This window comes from Suncus etruscus, chromosome 10 (genome assembly GCF_024139225.1).
Source record: "Suncus etruscus isolate mSunEtr1 chromosome 10, mSunEtr1.pri.cur, whole genome shotgun sequence".
Lineage (NCBI taxonomy): Eukaryota > Metazoa > Chordata > Mammalia > Eulipotyphla > Soricidae > Suncus > Suncus etruscus.
Genome location: NC_064857.1, coordinates 13034150 through 13053681, shown reverse-complemented (window position 1 = coordinate 13053681; position 19532 = coordinate 13034150). Strand labels below are relative to the sequence as shown.

The following is a 19532-nucleotide window of genomic DNA, read 5'->3' as shown; positions in this document are numbered from 1 at the left end:
AGAGAGAGAGAGAGAGAGAGAGAGAGAGAGAGAGAAGAGCAAAATAGCTGCACCAGAGAAGGCAGAGGGAGGGTAGAAGGGAAACCAGTAACATTGGTGGTGAGAAAAGTTCATGGGTGAAGGGCGATGTACATCTTTAAGACTGAATACAATCACGAACAATTTTGTAACTGTGGTGCTTAAATTTCAAAAATGTAAAATATGTCAAAAGTCCTGAGAGACAGTCCAGGGTCAAGTACTTCCCTTGCATGTGGTGGAATGGGTTCAATCTCCAGCAACAATAGGTTCTCCAAGCACTTCTAGGATTGACCCCTGAATATAGCATCAGAAATAAGTTCAATCATGTGTGGTGTAAAAGACAGAGAGGTTTAAAATTAAAAAATAAAACAAAATATTTCAAAGCATGAACCGTGAATTTCTTCAGTTCTTAATTCCTTTTTCATAATCAATGAGCTTACAAGTTAATGTGAAAAGTAAGCAAAGGAAGAAATCCACAATCAATATGTGGAGAAACATTAATGGAAAGTGTCTAAGATGACAAAATAGACTAAGGTGAAAGAGACACTCTCTACACTTATCATCAATATATTTTTTTTTACTGGAGACGCAAAACAAGCAAAAGAGCTTTAAAACAGCAGGCAGAGTTTTGATAGATGTGTTTGGAAGGTCTTTGCTAGATAAGTACATAAGTAAGAAAAGTAATAATAATAATTAATAAAACAGCATAATTTTGCTCTACATTGGTTGTGAATAGATTCTAGAGCATGATGCTAAGTGTATTAGGTGCATTATCTTATACATTCCCATAATTTGTCTCTAAGATAGGTGATAGCAGATATAAAAATTACAAGCCTAAACTTTAGTGCTTTAAAATGACTTACCAGGGGAATATGGATATGAAGGAGAATGCTATGGATGTGAGCGAGATAGATATAGATATTATAAACTCATCCTATTTACTAAGTAGCAAGCTGCTTATGTTATGAGAATAAGTGAAATATACAATTAAAGAAACTACAGAATATATTTTAAAAGTTTGGTGTTTGCACACTGAGTTTTTACTACAGAAATGAAAACATTTTAATTTCCAGTAGAAAAACTTTATAAATAAATCTACAAGGGGACTGTGCAATTGACTGGGCAAACTAAGGTTGTAAAAAAAAACCTTATTAAATGTGCTATGAAATGGACAGAAAAAAAGAAAATATCAATCAAACTATAGAGAAAAATGGACTGTGATGTGTTAGACCCATGGTTTATTGATATGGAGCTAACATTATCTGTGGGAATAATCTGTATTCAAAGTTGTGAACATTTTAAAATTCTAAGTTTAGAGGCCAAAGAAATAATATAGTGGTAGGGTGTTTGCCTTGTGTGCGGCTGACAGGGAGAGGGACCTGGTTTGATTCCCAGCATCCTATATGGTCCCCTGAACCAGGGGCTATTTCTGAATGCAGAGCCTGAAGCAACCCCTGAGCGCCACCAGGAGTGGCCATAAAAAAAATCAATTGATCAATACATCAATCCAAAAAGTTTATTTTTTATTTTAAAATAAAATAAAATTCTAATTTTAGAAAGCTACAGTTGTAAAATATACATCTACTTCAATGAAGCAAAATCTTATTAGGGCTTGATAGTATACAGATAAAGAAGAAAATATGTTAGCAGAAGCCTGAAGAAATGTATTCAAATGTCAGAAAAGAGCTGGAGAAGCTGATAAAATATTATCTAGACATAAGTCTCATTAGTCCCTGAAATTCCATCTCACAACCAAGCATGTGGCACAGAAATAATGTCTATAGCTATTTCGGACAAGTAGAACAGATAACTATGGCAGGAAGGCACTGGATCTACTTCCAAGGACAGCACTGAAATGCATCAATGAAAAACTTGCTCAAGTGGTAAAGAAATGGTCCAGTGTAGACAGATTAGAAGCCTGCTTTGCAAGATTCTGAAGAGCTTCTCTATTAGCCATTTTAAGACAGGAACTGTTCAAGATTGGAGACTTTACTATTTCCTTATAAGGGCCCAGGCAAGAGCAAACGAAACCTATCCAGATTACATCCATGCTGTCTCTAAAATTAACATTCGAAAACTAGAAACAAATGGTACAATTGATCTAGCTCTGATTGTATTTATTTTTATTTTAAAAATATTTTATTTAAACACTGTGATTACAATATTTCTCATAATACACCTGGATTTATTTGTTTTAACAGTTGCAAAGTTGATTATGATTGAATTTCAGGCATAATGTACAGCATCCTTTACCAGTGCCTATTTCCCACTACCAATGCCCCTCAGTTTCCCTTCCCTCCTGCCCTCTACCTGATTCTTCCTCTCTCTTTCTCTCTCTCTACTTCTATCTCTTCCTCTCTCTCTCTCTCGCTTTTTTTGTCTTACTAGCTAGTTCTTCCTTTCTCTTTATTCTTTTTAGACACTATATGCTATATATTTACTGAAGGAATGTCATGCATTTCACTTTATCTCCTTTGAGCACCCAGTTCCTGTCCAGAGTGACATACTTTAAACTATCATTATAATAGTGATCTCTTCTCTTTCTTAACTGAATTCACCTTTTCTTGTGGCAAAATTTGTACTGTGGATTAGTATTCCAGGCCCTTGTCTCTATTGTCTCTGGATATTATTACTATAGTAACTTTTTTTTCCATATCCCACAGATGAGAGTGACTATTGTATGTCTATCTCTACTACTTTGACTGGTTTCCCTCAGCATAATACTCTCCATATTCATTCATATACAAATATGGTTATCCATGTGCATATGCATATGCAAATTTTATTACTTCATTTTTCCCAATAGCTCCATTGCAGTCCATTGTGTCGATGTACCACTATTTCTTTATCCACTCATCTGTTCTTTGGCATGTGGATTGGTTTCACATTCTAGCTATTATGAATAATGCTACAATGAATATAGAAACACAGCAGCTTTTTTCACTGTTTTTTTTTTGGGGGGGGGGGTTCTAGAGTATATTTCAAGAAGTGGTATTGCTAGATCAGATGGAAGCTCAATTTCAAGCTTTTTGAGGAATATCCATATTGATTTTCCAAAAATGGCTGGACCAGTTGATATTCCCCCCAGCAGTCACCATATCAGTTCCAGCACAGGTTGTTCTTGTTCTTTATGATGTGTGCCATTTTTTTGTGGTGTGAGATGGTACATCATTGTTGTTTTGATTTGCATCTCCCTGATAAATAATGATGCGGAGTATTTTCTCATGTGCCCCTGGCTTTTTCTTTAAAGAAATGTCTATTCATTTTCTCTTCCCATATTTTTTTCATTTCCAGCCATAGTCCCATTTCTTCTACATTAAAATCTAATGTCATAAGATAAAATATTGTCTATTAAATGTGATAGGTTTAAATAAAACTACATGGCATGCTTCTGTCAAAGGAATAAAATTCATTCTTCAAGCAGAATCAATTTGCAATTGTGATGGATAATGTTTTTCAAATGTAGCTGCAACTGAACAATGCTGCTTTAATGTCTTTGAAATAATTGACTTAAGGAGTAATTCTCTATTTTTAAATGCTCCCTTTTTAGTTTGAATTTTCACAATAGGAACACTCCACAGGATCCCTGATTCTTGCAGTTTTTATTTTGTAAATGACTTTGCATCATAAATAAAAATCTGCTTTTCCTTTTATAAATCATGATTTATAAAAGGAAAATGTTTTCTCATTAATTGTGAGGAAAAACTGTTCTTTCTTTGAGCAACTAATGTATATTGATTAAGTAATTTATCATTTTTATTTTGTATGTTAATTGGCAAATGATTATTTCAAGCAAACAGAAATTGGCTTTAGCTTTAATCTTTACCAAAAAGTTTCCTAAGGACTAAAGAATATAGCTAACTAGTAAATTTCTTCAGAAATTTCTGGGAAATATTCAAGCTGACATTATTGTAACCAAAAAAAAAGTAGTAGAGAGGAATAATAGGCTGAAATTAAGATCTATACTCAGATCTTGAAGTGCAGTTCTACTAAGGCCAAAAATCTATACAATAAAATCTTATGGGCAGGTATAACAGTTTTTTTTAATAAAATTTTATTGTGATCAAAGTGTATTACAAATATTTCACGGAATTATTTATGGTACATAGTGACAATGAATGAGGGGCATTCCCACCACCAGTGTTGTCCTCCCTCCACCCCTGTTCCCAGCATGTATACTGTATCTCCCTCCTTTACCCCCCAAAATACTAATGTAACTGGTGTCCACTTTACAGCTTGTTGTAGATTGGGTATCTATTCTTTTGTCGTTGGAGATAAAAAGGAAGAAAAAAATTGGTAGCAACTACCAAAAAAAAAAAAAAACAAACAAAAAATGCAAGCGGCCAAAATAAAATCACCAAATAATATCCACAAGAGTGAAAAAGAAAGAAAAAACTGGAAGAAAAATGAGAAGGATAATAAAGTAAAAAACTAACAAATCAAAACAAAACAAGAAAAAAAAAGGGGTGCTGGAGTGGCAGGGTTTGGTGTCTCCCCCCACTTTTTTTTTTTTTTTTTTTTTTTGCAAAGGCACAGTAAGCATTGGGGAAGAAAGGGAATTCCTGTGGCCTAAGAGATTCAGGGTTTCTCCATCCTTGAAGCATACCATCATGGGATCAAACTTGCGCCCCGCAGGCCGCAAACGGCCCTCCTTACAACATTTTGTGGCCCTGCTCTAGAGGAATCTTTTTTTGTTTTGTTTTGTTTTGTTTTAGTTGTTTCGGTCACACCCCCCAATGTTCAAGGCTTACTACTGACTTTGCACTCAAGGATCACCCCGACTTTGTCTCCTGTGGCCCGCAGGTAAATTGAGTTTGAAACTCTATTTTTTGTGGTGCCAGGAAACTTTCCTCTCAGTTGTGGGTGAGAAAATCAGGCCAATGTAGCTAGAAATCTTGGTATTTGCGCAGGTCATAGGACAGGGTCTAGGATAGAGTCTTTAGGTTTTAGAGGTTCTGTCCCATCATTGTTGTTATGTTTAGTCTTCTGTAACAAGTGCTTCCTGCTTTCGTTCAGTCCCTAAGCCGAAGCCTAGGATATTATGGATCCAAAGGTTCTGCTGATAACTGTTGTCAAAGTTGGGCCTCTGTAATAAGAAATCTTGTTTTAGAATATACTAGACCTGAGGAGAGAAATGGAAGAAAGAGGCCTAGTAGATATATACAGGACACTCCACCCCCAGAAGCCTGGATACACATTTTTCTCTAATGTACATGGGACATTCTCCAGGATAGACTACATGTTAGCACATAAAACATACCTCCATAATATCAAGAGGATAGAAATTTTGCAGGCTGCCTTTGCTGACCACAAAGCCCTGAAATTATATATGAAATACAAAGGGACACAGAAGAAAAGTTTTAACACCTGGAAGTTAAATAGCCTCATACTGAATAATAATAATATTAATAATGATAATAATAATAATAATAATAATCAGTGGGTCCGAGATGAAATCAAAGAGGAAATCAAAACCTTCCTGAAAACAAATGACAATGGACACACAAACTATCAGAACCTATGGGACACAGCAAAAGCAGTACTGAGAGAAAAATTTATAGCTTTGCAAGCACACATCAGGAAAGAAGGGGCATACCTGAATAGCTTAATGACGCAGCTCATAGAATTAGAAAGTGCTCAACAAAAGGATCCAAAAATAGGGAGGCAGAAGGAAATAACAAAGCTGAGAGCAGAAATCAATGAAGTGGAAACCCGAAAAACCATCCAAAAGATCAACGAAAGCAGAAGTTGGTTCTTTGAAAAAAATAAACAAGATTGATAGACCACTGGCAAAACTAACAAAGAAAGAAAGAGAGAGAAACTTGATAACTCGTATTAGGAATGAAAAAGGAGAGATCACTACTGATATGGTAGAGATTCAAAGGGTAATCAGAAACTACTTTGAGAAACTCTATGTCACTAAAAATGAAAACCTGGAAGAAATGGATAAATTCTTGGAATCTTATAATCTTCCACGATTGAATGAAGAGGATGTAGCATATCTAAACACACCCATTACTATTGAGGAAATTAAGAAAGTAATCAAATGTCTGCCCAAAAACAAAAGCCCAGGCCCAGATGGATTTCCTAATGAATTCTTTCAAACCTTTCAAGAGGAACTACTACCAATCCTGGCAAGACTCTTTCATGAAATTGAAAAAACAGGAAAACTTCCAAATAGCTTTTATGAAGCCAACATCACCTTGATACCTAAACCAGACAGAGATGCTACGAAAAAAGAAAATTATAGACCAATATCGCTGATGAATGCAGATGCAAAGATCTTCAACAAAATCCTGGCAAATAGGATTTAATGCCTCATTAAGAAGATCATCCACTACGATCAGGTAGGTTTCATTCCAGGAATGCAAGGCTGGTTTAACATCCATAAATCTATCAACATAATACACAACATCAACAGCAAGAAAAATAAAAATCACATGATCATATCAATCGACGCAGAGAAAGCATTTAACAAGGTCCAACACACATTCTTGATCAAAACTCTCAGCAAGATGGGAATGGAAGGAACCTTTCTCAATATAGTTAAGGCCATCTACCACAAGCCAGAGGCAAATATTGTCCTCAATGGAGAAAAACTGAAAGCCTTTCCTCTAAATTCTGGCACAAGACAAGGCTGTCCTCTCTCACCACTCCTATTAAACATAGCACTGGAAGTACTCGCTATAGAGATTAAGCAAGAAAAAGATATCAAGGGAATCCAGATAGGAAAGGAAGAAGTCAAGCTCTCACTGTTTGCAGATGACATGATACTCTACTTAGAAAACCCAAAAGACTCTACCAAAAAGCTTCTAGAAACAATAGACTCATATAGCAAGGTGGCAGGCTACAAAATTAACACACAAAAATCAATGGCCTTTCTATACACCAATACTAATAAGGAAGAAATGGACATTAAGAAAACAACTCCATTCACTATAGTGTCACACAAACTCAAATATCTTGGAATCAACTTGACTAAAAATGTGAAGAACCTATACAAAGAAAACTATAAAACTCTGCTTCAAGAAATAAGAGAGGACACATGGAAATGGAAGCACATACCCTGCTCATGGATTGGCAGGATTAACATCATTAAAATGGCAATACTCCCCTAAGCTTTATACAGATTTAATGCGATTCCTCTAAAGATACCCATGACATTCTTTAAAGAAGTGGATCAGGCACTTTTGAAATTTATTTGGAACAATAAACACCCTCGAATAGCTAAAGCAATCATTGGGAAAAAGAATATGGGAGGAATTACTTTCCCCAACTTTAAACTGTACTACAAAGCAATAGTTATCAAAACAGCATGGTATTGAAATAAGGACAGGCCCTCAGATCAGTGGAATAAGCTTGAATACTCAGAGAATGTTCCCCAGACATACAATCACCTAATTTTTGATAAAGGAGCAAAAAATCCTAAATGGAACAAAGAAAGCCTCTTCAACAAGTGGCGTTGGCACAACTGGGTATCCACTTGCAAAAAATTGAACTTAGACCCCCAGCTAACATCATGTATGAAGGTAAAATCCAAATGGATTAAAGACCTCGATATCAGACCCAAAACCATAAGATATATAGAACAACATGTAGGTAAAACACTCCAGGACATTGAGGCTAAAGGCATCTTCAAGGAAGAATCTGCACTCTCCAAGCAAGTGAAAGCAGAAATTAACAGATGGGAATATATTAAGCTGAGAAGCTTCTGCACCTCAAAGGAAATAGTGCCCAGGATACAAGAGCCACCCACTGAGTGGGAGAAACTATTCACCCAATACCCATCAGATAAGGGGCTAATCTCCAAAATATACAAGGCACTGACAGAACTTTACAAGAAAAAAACACCTAATCCCATCAAAAAATGGGGAGAAGAAATGAACAGACACTTTGACAAAGAAGAAATACAGATGGCCAAAAGACACATGAAAAAGTGCTCCACATCACTAATCATCAGGGAGATGCAAATCAAAACAACGATGAGATACCACCTCACACCACAGAGAATGGCACACATCACAAAGAATGAGAATAAACAATGTTGGCGGGGATGTGGGGAGAAAGGAACTCTTATCCACTGCTGGTGGGAATGCCGTCTAGTTCAACCTTTATGGAAAGCGATATGGAGATTCCTCCAAAAACTGGAAATCGAGCTCCCATACGATCCAGCTATACCACTCCTAAGTATATACCCTAGGAACACAAAAATACAATACAAAAACCCCTTCCTTACACCTATATTCATTGCAGCACTATTTACCATAGCAAGACTCTGGAAACAACCAAGATGCCCTTCAACAGACGAATGGCTAAAGAAACTGTGGTACATATACACAATGGAATATTATGCAGCTGTCAGGAGAGATGAAGTCATGAAATTTTCCTATACATGGATGTACACGGAATCTATTATGCTGAGTGAAATAAGTCAGAGAGAGAGAAAAAAACACAGAATGGTCTCACTCATCTATGGGTTTTAAGAAAAGTAAAAGACATTCTTGCAATAATAATTTTCAGACACAAAAGAGAAAAGAGCTGGAAGTTCCAGCTCACCTCAGTAAATCACCACAAAGAGTGATGAGTTTAGTTAGAGAAATAACTACATTTTGAACTGTCCTAATAATGAGAATGTATGAGGGAAATTGAGAACCTGTTTAGAGTACAGGCGGGGGTCGGGTGGGGAGGAGGGAGACTTGGGACATTGGTGATGGGAATGTTGCACTGGTGATGGGTGGTGTTCTTTATATGACTGAAACCCAAACACAATCATGCATGTAATCAAGGTGTTTAAATAAAAAAAAAGAATTATTAAAAAAAAAGAAATCTTGTTTTTTGTTTGTTTGTTTTAATAAGAGTCCTGGGCTACAGCTTAGGGTATGGTTTTCCTTATTGGTCCCAAGGTAAAATCTGCCCAGTCATGGTTGTCAAAGTCAGTTTTCTGTAGTTGGTGTTCTTATTTTTCACAGTTCAAAGGGCGATACATTTTTTTAATGAAAGCATTAAAAGCTTTAATTTTCTAGCTATTATGAGATCATGACTAAATTTCAATGGTTCTTAGAAAAACAAAAATGGACACATAGTACATAATTATAGTTTATTTGAAGCAATACTTAGATATATGATTTGCCAACAAGATACCTCAAGGGGTTGGAATGTATGCTTTATAAGAAACAGTACACACGTTCAGTTCCTGGAACAGAATGCCTCCTCCTATACCACTAAATATAGCTTGGGAAGCAAGCCTAAAACCATATAAATATGAGATTGACCCATCTTTAAGGACTCTCTTTTTGGGGGAGTTTGTTTGTATTTGCATTTATTACACTTGGCAATGCACAGGGGATATTCCCAAATCCCTGCTGGGCGTTGGAGATAGGGCTGTGAAAGTTCTCAGAGAAAACTGCAATGACAGAAATTGAAATCAGGGTCATCTTGGGACCTGAGACATAGTAGAGCCATAGGGCATTTGCCTTGCTCGTGGTCAATCCCAGATGGACTACGGTTGGATTCCCAGCATCCCATATAGTCCCTTGAGCCTGCCAGGAGCTGCTTCTAAGTACAAAGCCAGAAATAACTCCTGAGTGCTGCCAATGAGTGCAGAGCCAGGAGTAACCCCTGAGTGTCCCCAGTTGTGACCCAAAAATCAAGAGAGAGAGAGAGAGAGAGAGAGAGAGAGAGAGAGAGAGAGAGAGAGAAATATGAGCCATCTGCACAGAAAGAATGTGTTCATCCTATGAATTACATTTCTAACTCTCTTAAACATTTTGCAAATAAAATAATCATTATATTGATGGAAGGGTGGCTCTTACTCATTTTAATATCCTAATTTAGCTAAAGGAAAAATTGTCAATTTTATGAGAATGAACACGCCCTTTTTTTAAAAAAAAATGTGTCCACAGAATTGAACATATTCCTACCCTGTGTGTTCTTGAGTATTGTATGAAGGATTTGCATACAAAACTCAGATGTTTAACAGTCAAATTTTGTTGTACAATTTAAGTAGATGGGTCTTGCCCTTTCCAATATCTTCCTCATTTTACTCATGTGTGATGATATCATTATCCTGTCCCTTGTTGTCTGGTCCAGATTATGATGTCCTATGTGTTGCACATAGTTGACTCTTACCTGGTACTAGAGAGCCCTTATGCTTCCCTGGATCCTGTCAGTAGTGGTTTATGAGCCAGAACCAGGAGAAAGGTAAATGTGATGAAAAAAATATTATGATGTCATGGGCCTATCCCTAACCATCTGCCTCCAATGTAAAATGACTCTGTCTTGTCTCTACACCATTCTCTGTTCAGTGTATGTATTTGTAGTCAAAAATCTGCAGTTGGATTCCTTTTACTTGAATCCCATTTGGGGGGGCTGCTGCTCTGTAATCTGTCCTGAACTTTTTTAGGACTAATTTCCTTCTACAAACTGTCCCTCAGCTGCTCTTAGTCTCCAGCCATGGCTACATGTGTATGAATGAGAGCAGCTGCTGTCCTAATATCCATGGGGGCATAGGTGCAGGGGCAAAGAAAATGCTCTCTTTTATTATCTCCCACTCCCAGCCATTCCATTATATGTCTTGACTGGGTCACTTGTCAGTGGGCAAGATTTAAAATGTCAAATTAAATTAACTAGTTTAACTGGTGCTCCTCCCTTTTATTATTATCATAACAAAATCATATTAAGAACTGATATGGGAATTACTGCTACTACTACTACTATTACAGAAAATAAATAAGAATGAATTCCATTGAATCTTCTTTCCATTCAGCTCCAGGGCTTTCTTGATCCATTGCCAAATTGAAAAAAAAAATAGTTATATAGCAGAAGTTCAGAAAGCTGGAGAGATTTCCCTTGAGAGGATAAGTGTTACAATCTTTCAATCAATCACCAAGTAGTTGCACTAAAAATCACATTGACTGCTCAAACACATATTATGATATATTTCTCAAAGTAGCACCAACATTGTGTCATGATTTAATCACTCCACAATCTAAATCCATTTTCTAGTGCAAATTTATTCTACTGCTTCCTCAAAACTGAATTCAGCACCATTGAATTATGTTCTTAAGTATTCCTTTTTTTATAAAGAGCTTTATATAACCATCAGTGAAATTACTTAGTATTATAATGTGTATTTTAAGTACATGTTAAGATCATATCATACTGAATAACTGCTTGCCATGCAATAGTTGATTTAAAATTATCCAGGATTCCAGGATAGCTGAACAAATGAGATAGAATGGACTGAAATGTATGCTTTGATTTGGTACAATCTTGATAACACAAGAGGTATCTGAATTGTGTTCTAGTGGGTTGTGAATTTGATTGTATCCTTTTCTCTCTTCTCCTTTGCAGTGAAATCAGATGAGTTACAGACAATCAAAAAAGAATTAACCCAGATCAAAACGAAAATCGACTCCTTGCTAGGACGCCTGGAAAAGATTGAGAAGCAACAGAAGGCCGAGGCAGGTAAGTGAAAAGGATCTTGGACCATTGACATGTTGAAATTAAACTAGAGAAGCATCGTCAATCATGAAGACAGTGGAGGACCTGAGAACCATTGATTGAATTTAACATAACTTAACACAGAGAAGGTAATAGTCTTTCAGCCAAAACTTTCAACAAGAGTTTTTTTTTCTTTAGAGCTCATGGAACCATATGATGATAACTCATATATCTTTTAAAAAGAAAGTAACTTGATGGGAATAACAGTTGAGTATAAAAATTTCACCATGATATTAATAATTGCTTAAGGAAAGTCAAATCCATGAATGTAATAACAGACTAAAATACCTTCAGCTTTCATCAAAATGGTTGTAACAGAGTTAACAGATTTCAAAAAAAAAAAAAAATTTATGAAATCTTACACCTGCATGATGCAATCCTAAAAGTCTTCATTACATACATGCACCCTCAGGAGAAGGGGAGCAAATCCCGCCCCACCAAAGCCCCACAGTAGGTGTCTCCACACTCCATAGCTCTGCCATACCAACAGACCCACTTCAATTCTTCATGCCTAACAAATAAAATGCCAGGTACAATGGTTTGGGGCTGAAAATTCTGGGGTCTTCTAGTAGTGGGGGTAGGCAGCCTCCCTCTAACCATCTATATTTCCAAAAACCCAGCAGCCACACCCATATCCACAGCACTACCATGTTAGCTTTTTGGCCAGATTCTACAGATCAAGGAATTCTTCAATACTAACACCCTAGTAGTAGCACAAAACATTAACTGAAAAGTAGAAGTTAACTAGCTCAGTAATCAAAAACAACATAAAATGCTCAGCTAGCATCAAACAGCTTAGGTTAACCCTTCCAAAATGTCTTAATGACCTGTTTTAAAATATAGTAACTTACACAAAATTTCCTTCACTGAAGTATTTTTTTTTTTGATAATTGCATTAGCCATTTAATTGTAACAATTACTCTGTGCCTGACAAAGAAGCAGACTAGGGCGTTAGATGGCAAATGAAACAAACACAGAGGGAATGTTGCACTAATGGTGGTATTGGTGTTGGAACATAGGAAGATAGAAACAACTGTTTAATGAACAGTTCTGAAAAAACAAAGTGTTTAAATAACTTAGTAAAAAAAATTAAATCTCCAGTACCTAGATTCAGGATCCCTAATATCAATAGTGCATTTCTGGCTAACCCAAGACCAACTCATTTGATTACCTGTTTTGTAGCTTACTGTTTTTTCCCCTAGTATCATTAGCTGACCCCACTTTTAGTTAAAATTCTAATGCACTTTTGATTTGATTATGTGCATATTTAAAAATCTGAGAGCTAGACAAAAAAAAAAAACAGAAGATCTAGTGAATAATTTAAAAATTGCTTTCTGGAGGCCAAAGAGAGAATAGGGGACACGGTGTAAATATTACTTCTAAGCATTAAGCCATGAGAAATCCCTGAGTATAGTCAGGTGTGGGCCAAATACCAAAACAAAAACAAAAACAAAATTTCTCAAAACCTTAGATTCTTCAAGGCTCTCTGAAGAAAAGAATAAGGGATAGGGAAGGAGAGAGATGGGGACATTGGTGGTGAGAATGTTGCACTGTTAAAGGGGGGGGGTGTTCTTTTTATGACTGAAACCCAACTATAATCATGTTTAAAATCATGGTGTTTAAATAAAAGTATTATTTTAAAAAACAAGAATTGAAAGTTTGGACTATTAATAAGAAAGTATTATGGGAGGGATGTTTTCTTTCTAAATAAAGTTGATTTTTATATAAAAAATAGAAGGTCTGAGGTAGATACACTAACATCTCAGAATAATTCTCTCTTTGTTTTATTTTGGAGTTTTATATGATTTAATTTGCATAAATGCTTCTTTCTTTTTCAAAAAAATAGTAATACAATTTTCAAATCTGCAATCGTACCCTTCTCCTTATCTCAAAGATAAAAAAGGTTCTTTATTGAAGGTTCAAGGTTATAAAATGGTTTTTGTTTGTTATGGTTTTGTTTTATTTTGGGGCCACATCAGTAGATGCTCAGGGTTACTCCTGACTGCACTTCAGCCATGTGCAAGGTAAACCCCATATCCACTGTTATATCTCTATAGCTCCTTAAAGTGGTCTTTTAATAGTCATAAAACTCAGCGATAGATTTAGATCTTAAACACTGGCCTTCTCTAATTTTGAATCTTAAGTTTCTATTCCACCCACGAAGTGGTTCCAGAGTTTAACTGAAGGAAGGTTACTTGTTTCTCATATAACTGATCAGAACCAGTTGAAACTAAAGATCTGGCTTCTGAGCCACATCCAATGGAGCCTGGCTATTTATCAACTGAATCACTGGAATGAGGACCAAAACTTAACTTCTGGTGGTAAACCATAGAGAATTCAAGAAGAAATTCAAGTTAAGTGTGAGGAGGTGACATGTCATATTAAGGAAAAACTGAAAATTTCTTATTTATACCCTGACAGTTGGCATTGATTTTCTCATTTATGAAATAATACCAATGACACCAATTTGGCATTGGAAGGAAACAAGCTTATGGGAAAAGGAACATTTCCATGTACTTTTATACAGCCATTTTGGAAACAATAAATATTTATATTTTTAATATTTATTAAGTTTAATATGGATTTAATGGAACTGGACATGCTATCATATAACTGATATGAATCGTTTGAGTAAAAAATTCCTGTTATATTTTCTACTGTGGAAGGATAATGCACACACATCTTAATAAAAATGTTTACATTTTAGGAAGTTTCCTATATGCTTTCTATAGCACTAATTAAGAGCATTGTTAGAACTGAAATGTCTTGTGAGGTTGCCTAAATCAATATTTCCCTTTGAGGAGCTTCTGTGAAATTCATTATTATGTAAAAGAGCCCTTACAGCAAAGGACTTTGATAACCAATTTGCACTTCATTTTAGAGGATTATGAAGAATTCATTTAAATATAAATCACCTCAAAGAGAAAAAAGTGATTTTAATTCCATCATTATACTTTGTAGTTGCCTGCAATGAATAATACTTTCCATATATCTTCCTGAAAATTATCAACATAGCACTAAAATTCAAAGCTTGCATTTACTTTTCATGAAAGGCTATCACCTTACTTTTGTGCGTGTTTAATTTTCATGGTCATGAGGTAGCTCCATTTTAAATAAACATATTTCTTTGATACTTAAGTCTTCCTTGTATAAGAATATTAGGAAGAAAATTGTATTTAATTTACAATTCCCTGGGGTCGGAGGGATAGCATAGCAGTAAGGCATTTTGCTTTGCATCTGGCCAACCCAGGATGGACCTATCACCCATATGGTCCCTAGAGCTTGCCAGGAGCAATTTCTGAGCACAAAGTCAAGAGTAACCCATGAGCCTCACCATTTGTGACCCAAAAACCAATCAATTAATAAATAAGTAAGGGGCTGGAGAGATAGCATGAAGGTAAGTTGTATGTCTTTCATGCAGAAGCTCATTGGTTCAAATCCCGGCATCCCATATGTCCCCTGTGCCTGCCAGGAAAGATTTCTGAGTGTGGAGCCAAGAGTAACCCATGAGCACTGCCGGGTGTGACCCAAAAACAAAATAAATAAATAAATAAATAAAACTAATTTTAAAACAATTGCAATTTCCCTTCATAATTTGTTCCTGAACAGTGTTAATATTTGTAAAAAAAAAAGTTAATCATTTATTTTATTTTTATATGTATAAAAACAAACCTGTATGGAAAAGGTTACATCAAATTACAAAAAAAGAGTTTAAGTAAATACTCAGTATTTCCTAATTATATATAAGGTGTACTTCTTTTAATGCTAATTTTGATTGCAAGCTAATTATTTAGTAGCTAATAATTAGGACTTTCCATTGCAACTCTTTCATGTATCTCTCATTTCAGTCATTTCATAGTGAAAGATTTCAGTATAAAAATAGTTTCATGGATGAGATAGAAGATCATAAATGAAATGTGAGAAAAGCTACACAAAATGGGGCTTATCCACAGTTTAAGTTTCTTAAATTTCACTTTTTCTTTATCATTTCATGTGAGAGTCACTAAGAAATCAGGACTAATTATAATCAATCATGTCATTTTATTTTATCTCTACCATATTGTTTCTCAAAGATATTTATATGGCATTTAGTCTCCCTTTTGGGGATTGTAAACTAGATCCTAAATTAAAGTGTGTCTTTCTTCCTTTATAACACTTCAAACACCATCAATTATACAGTGGGCTGACTCTAGCAAATCCCTTAACTTCTCTAGGTCACAAGACTTTGACCTATTATCTAGGTCAGAGATCATAATCTCAAACATTATCCCAGCTTTTAAATTATAATAAATTGATTAAAACACCATAATCTCAAACATTATCCCAGCTTTTAAATTATAATAAATTGATTAAGACACATAATATTACTTTGGGATATATTGAATATGAATGCTGTTATAGTATGATAATGGTTTTGTCTAAAATTTTTAATTCATTTTTAAAAAATTCACAGGTAAATTCCCATAAATTAATAATGTGATTAATATTTGATTTATATAGAAAGAATAACCAGAAAGAGTCAAAGGATCACAAAATATAGTAGAGATTAGTTTTCTTAAATATCTTCATAGATACCTCCACTTTTCCAAAAATTAAATTTCAAAGACTAGGAAAATGTGCAAATGTGCATTGCAGGTGATTTACAATAATTTTGGTTTGGTTTTGGAGCCACAACTAGCATTGCTCAGGGCTTATTCCTCACTTTGTTCTTAGGGATCACTTCTGGAGGAGCTCAGGGGACTATAAGGAATGTCAGGAATCGAACCCAGGTCATTTGTATAAAAGCGAGCTCCTTATCTACTATTGCTCAGGCCCTGTGATTTATTCCCAATACCACAAAGTTTTTGTGCCCTTGGATATGGTCCAGGTATCCTTAGTAGTATAATGCCAGATTGGTTGTGAAATATTACCCAGAATAATATCTGTACCCAAGCACTAAGGCCAGCTGAGTATTGCCAGCAGTAGCCCGTAGGCCCCCTTCCCTAATTGAGAGGAAAAGAGAGAGAGAAGAAAAACTAAGTCATTGAATCTCTTCTAGTACTTAAAGGCAATGAGGCATTATTTATGTGCCCAGTATAAAACCAGTCAACCTGATTGGAAAAAAAAAAAAAGTATAGCCAATGTTAGACCTAAGTATCAGAGAGTTTGCAAACTAAGCCCCATAGTATAAATTCATCCTATCCATATATTAGATAAAAGACACAGAACTTTTTAAAAATTGACATTCTCCTTTATTAATGGTAGTATGAACCACAATGCCACAATGTCAAAGAGGAGAGAGAGAGAGAGAGAGAAGTAAAATACCTGCCCCAGAGGCAAGTGGGAGAGGGAGGGTGGGTGAGAGGGAAAAAGCATAGGGGAAGGTGAGAGGAAAACTGCTGATGCTGGTGGGAAATGCACACTGGTGAAGGCTGTTATACATTGTATGATAGTAAATCAAGCATAAACAACTTTATTATTAAAAAAATCCTATAGTATGAACAAGTTTGTAACTGTGGTGTTTAAATTAAGAAAACTTTGGCATTCCCATTGGACTATTCCAAATAAATATTAAAATACATGACTTGATAAACTAAAGTCTTTCGATACTGCTGCAAGCAAATATGCCATTAATTTTAACTTACAACTAGTTTGTTCAGTCAGTTCGCACATTTCAGTTAATTCCTCAGTCCTGCTCGTAACTGTCTCTTCAAGTCCTGTAACTAATTCTTCTGGCATTGAGACGTGATGCACCTTGCTTTCACTAAGGAAATTATCCTTAAGTCCTTGAAACCAAGCTTAATGCCTAGTCCCTTGTGAGAAGAATGACAATTACTAGCTAAAAATAAAACCATTAATCTCCCTTTTTTCAAAACCTATGAACAAAAATTTCACATCGTTGACATGTGACTCTTCAGTTGGCTGCATTTGGGTCACTGAATCTTCAACGCCTTCCTTTCTCCTAAATTGTATTGTTAACTGCATCTCTTGCCTCTCATTAATTTGGATGTGCAAATCACTAATACCACTCTTCTCTCATCTTTCCATAGTTTGCCAAATACCTAATGTGCAACTTAAAATAGATGATCTTGCTTCAGATAGAATCTGACTATTGCTGCTATGGAATAAGAGCTGTGTCCCATTCAGAATAGCTTATTACTATCATTTATGGTTTGTGAAATATATATATATATATATATATATAGTGTTGCTGCTGATTACAGATGTTGAAATAAACATATTTATCTCTTAGAACTTAATTTTAAAAATCAAAATAATGATGTGATTTTTATAAAATGATCCATAGGCATAGAAAGGATATTTGACAAGAGATGGGAAAATATACCTGGCTTAGCATAGTCTATAAATCTAAGTCCATTTTAACCAAAGAACTCAGAAAAGGCTCAGGATGGAATACCTTTGGAATCAGGAAACAAATCCATTTCTCGAATTCAAAGCCTTAAGAAATCTCCTTTATAATATCTCAAATGAACCTCACAGAGAGAAAAACAAAACAAAACAAAACAAAAATACAAAAATAAACCAAAACAAGCAAATCATAGAATCTTTGAAAGCAGAGAGAAAGGGGCATGTTTGCACACTTACTCTAAAAATTCCAGACATTCTTCTCCCTGTCAATTAGAGACAAATGACAAATGACAGGACACTAGAAGAAATTTTAGTAGAGAAAATGAGGAGCCCAAAGAGAAGCTTTTAGAGATCCTGCTTAAGTTCTACTCAACTAATTGACCATCAAATTACATGGCACAAACAAAATTAACTGATCTTGGGTGTTTACAGAACAATTCATCCATACTTTAATACTCTGGTGCTAATATCAGCAGACAGTTTTCTTTAGGTGCTGGGAAATATTTGGCATATATTTAATATGAATATTCTATACATATTTAATCTATAAATATATATAATATATTATGTACATTACATGAAATATAAATATTTAATATAAAACATAAATGGCAAAAAGAAAAAGAAAACAAAGAAGATTGTGCAAGAGAATAAAACTTAGAAAAAAATTACTCTATTAATAAATCAAGAAGACCAAACAAAAGTTGAGTATTTAGAGATTATATCAAAGAGTTTTTAGGAGTTTTAGAGGTATATTTCAGCATTGCATGCACGAGAGCTACATTCCTCTTCACCACCAGCAAAAAAAAAATAAATAAAAGAATTAAAAATCAAGAGCACAAATACTAGATGTTGGCTTGGATGACAGAATTGGTTAAAATAAAAAAAAAAATACTTCCATAAAATATGAGAAAATTGAGAATGGAAAGTACAAGTTGAAAAAACTTACTATCTAATAGGTTTTCCCCAAAAAATTATTTTTTAGGGAGAAAAATGTAACAAACATAATTAACCAAACGTCTTTATGTGCCTCAGACAATGTCTAAAAACAAATACACAACATATTTTGTAATATTTTAGAACACTGGACCAAAGAGAAGTTTCTACAAGCTTTCATTAAAAAAACAAGAAAGAAAATAGAACAGTTTTAATATAACAGAACAGACAAAGAATGTATAAAATCCTCTCAGCAGCCACATTGAAAGGCTTTGAAAATTAGGGAGGGGGTTAAGATCATAGGTCCTAAAAGTTCGATTAAAGATCACTTACAAATTAAATTCTAAGTCAAATGTCTAAACTATTCTATCTGAAAAGACATCAAAGATATTTAACATATACATTTCACAAAAGTGGTACCCATATTTCATTCTCCTGAAAAGTGCAAAAGAATATATTTGATAAAAAAAAAATAAAGCAGGCAAACTAAGAAGGAATAGAGTGCAGAATTCAAGGGCAATAAAATGGAGAATTCTGAGGCCTGAGATATAGTGAAGCTGAAAAGAAACTTGTCTTGCACACAATTCAAACAGACCATCAAGACCATTTTTTTCATCCCAAATAAATAAAATATTGTTTAGGGGGAAAAAAACTACTTTTACTCTCAAGCATGTATATAGTCAAATTTATGTTAGAAAAGCAGCAATTTAAATGAATCAATATATATC

General features: G+C 34.9%; 1 protein-coding gene across 7 annotated transcripts in view; it reads left to right on the top strand.

Moving 5' to 3' along the window:
- Positions 1–19532, top strand: part of RALYL (RALY RNA binding protein like) — a 712684-nt gene that overhangs the window by 638697 nt on the left and 54455 nt on the right. For all 7 annotated transcript variants that reach the window (XM_049782024.1, XM_049782022.1, XM_049782028.1 and 4 more), the window contains one exon: positions 11371–11484. In XM_049782024.1, the coding sequence (XP_049637981.1) occupies positions 11371–11484 (114 nt within the window). The remainder of the gene's footprint in view (positions 1–11370; positions 11485–19532) is intronic.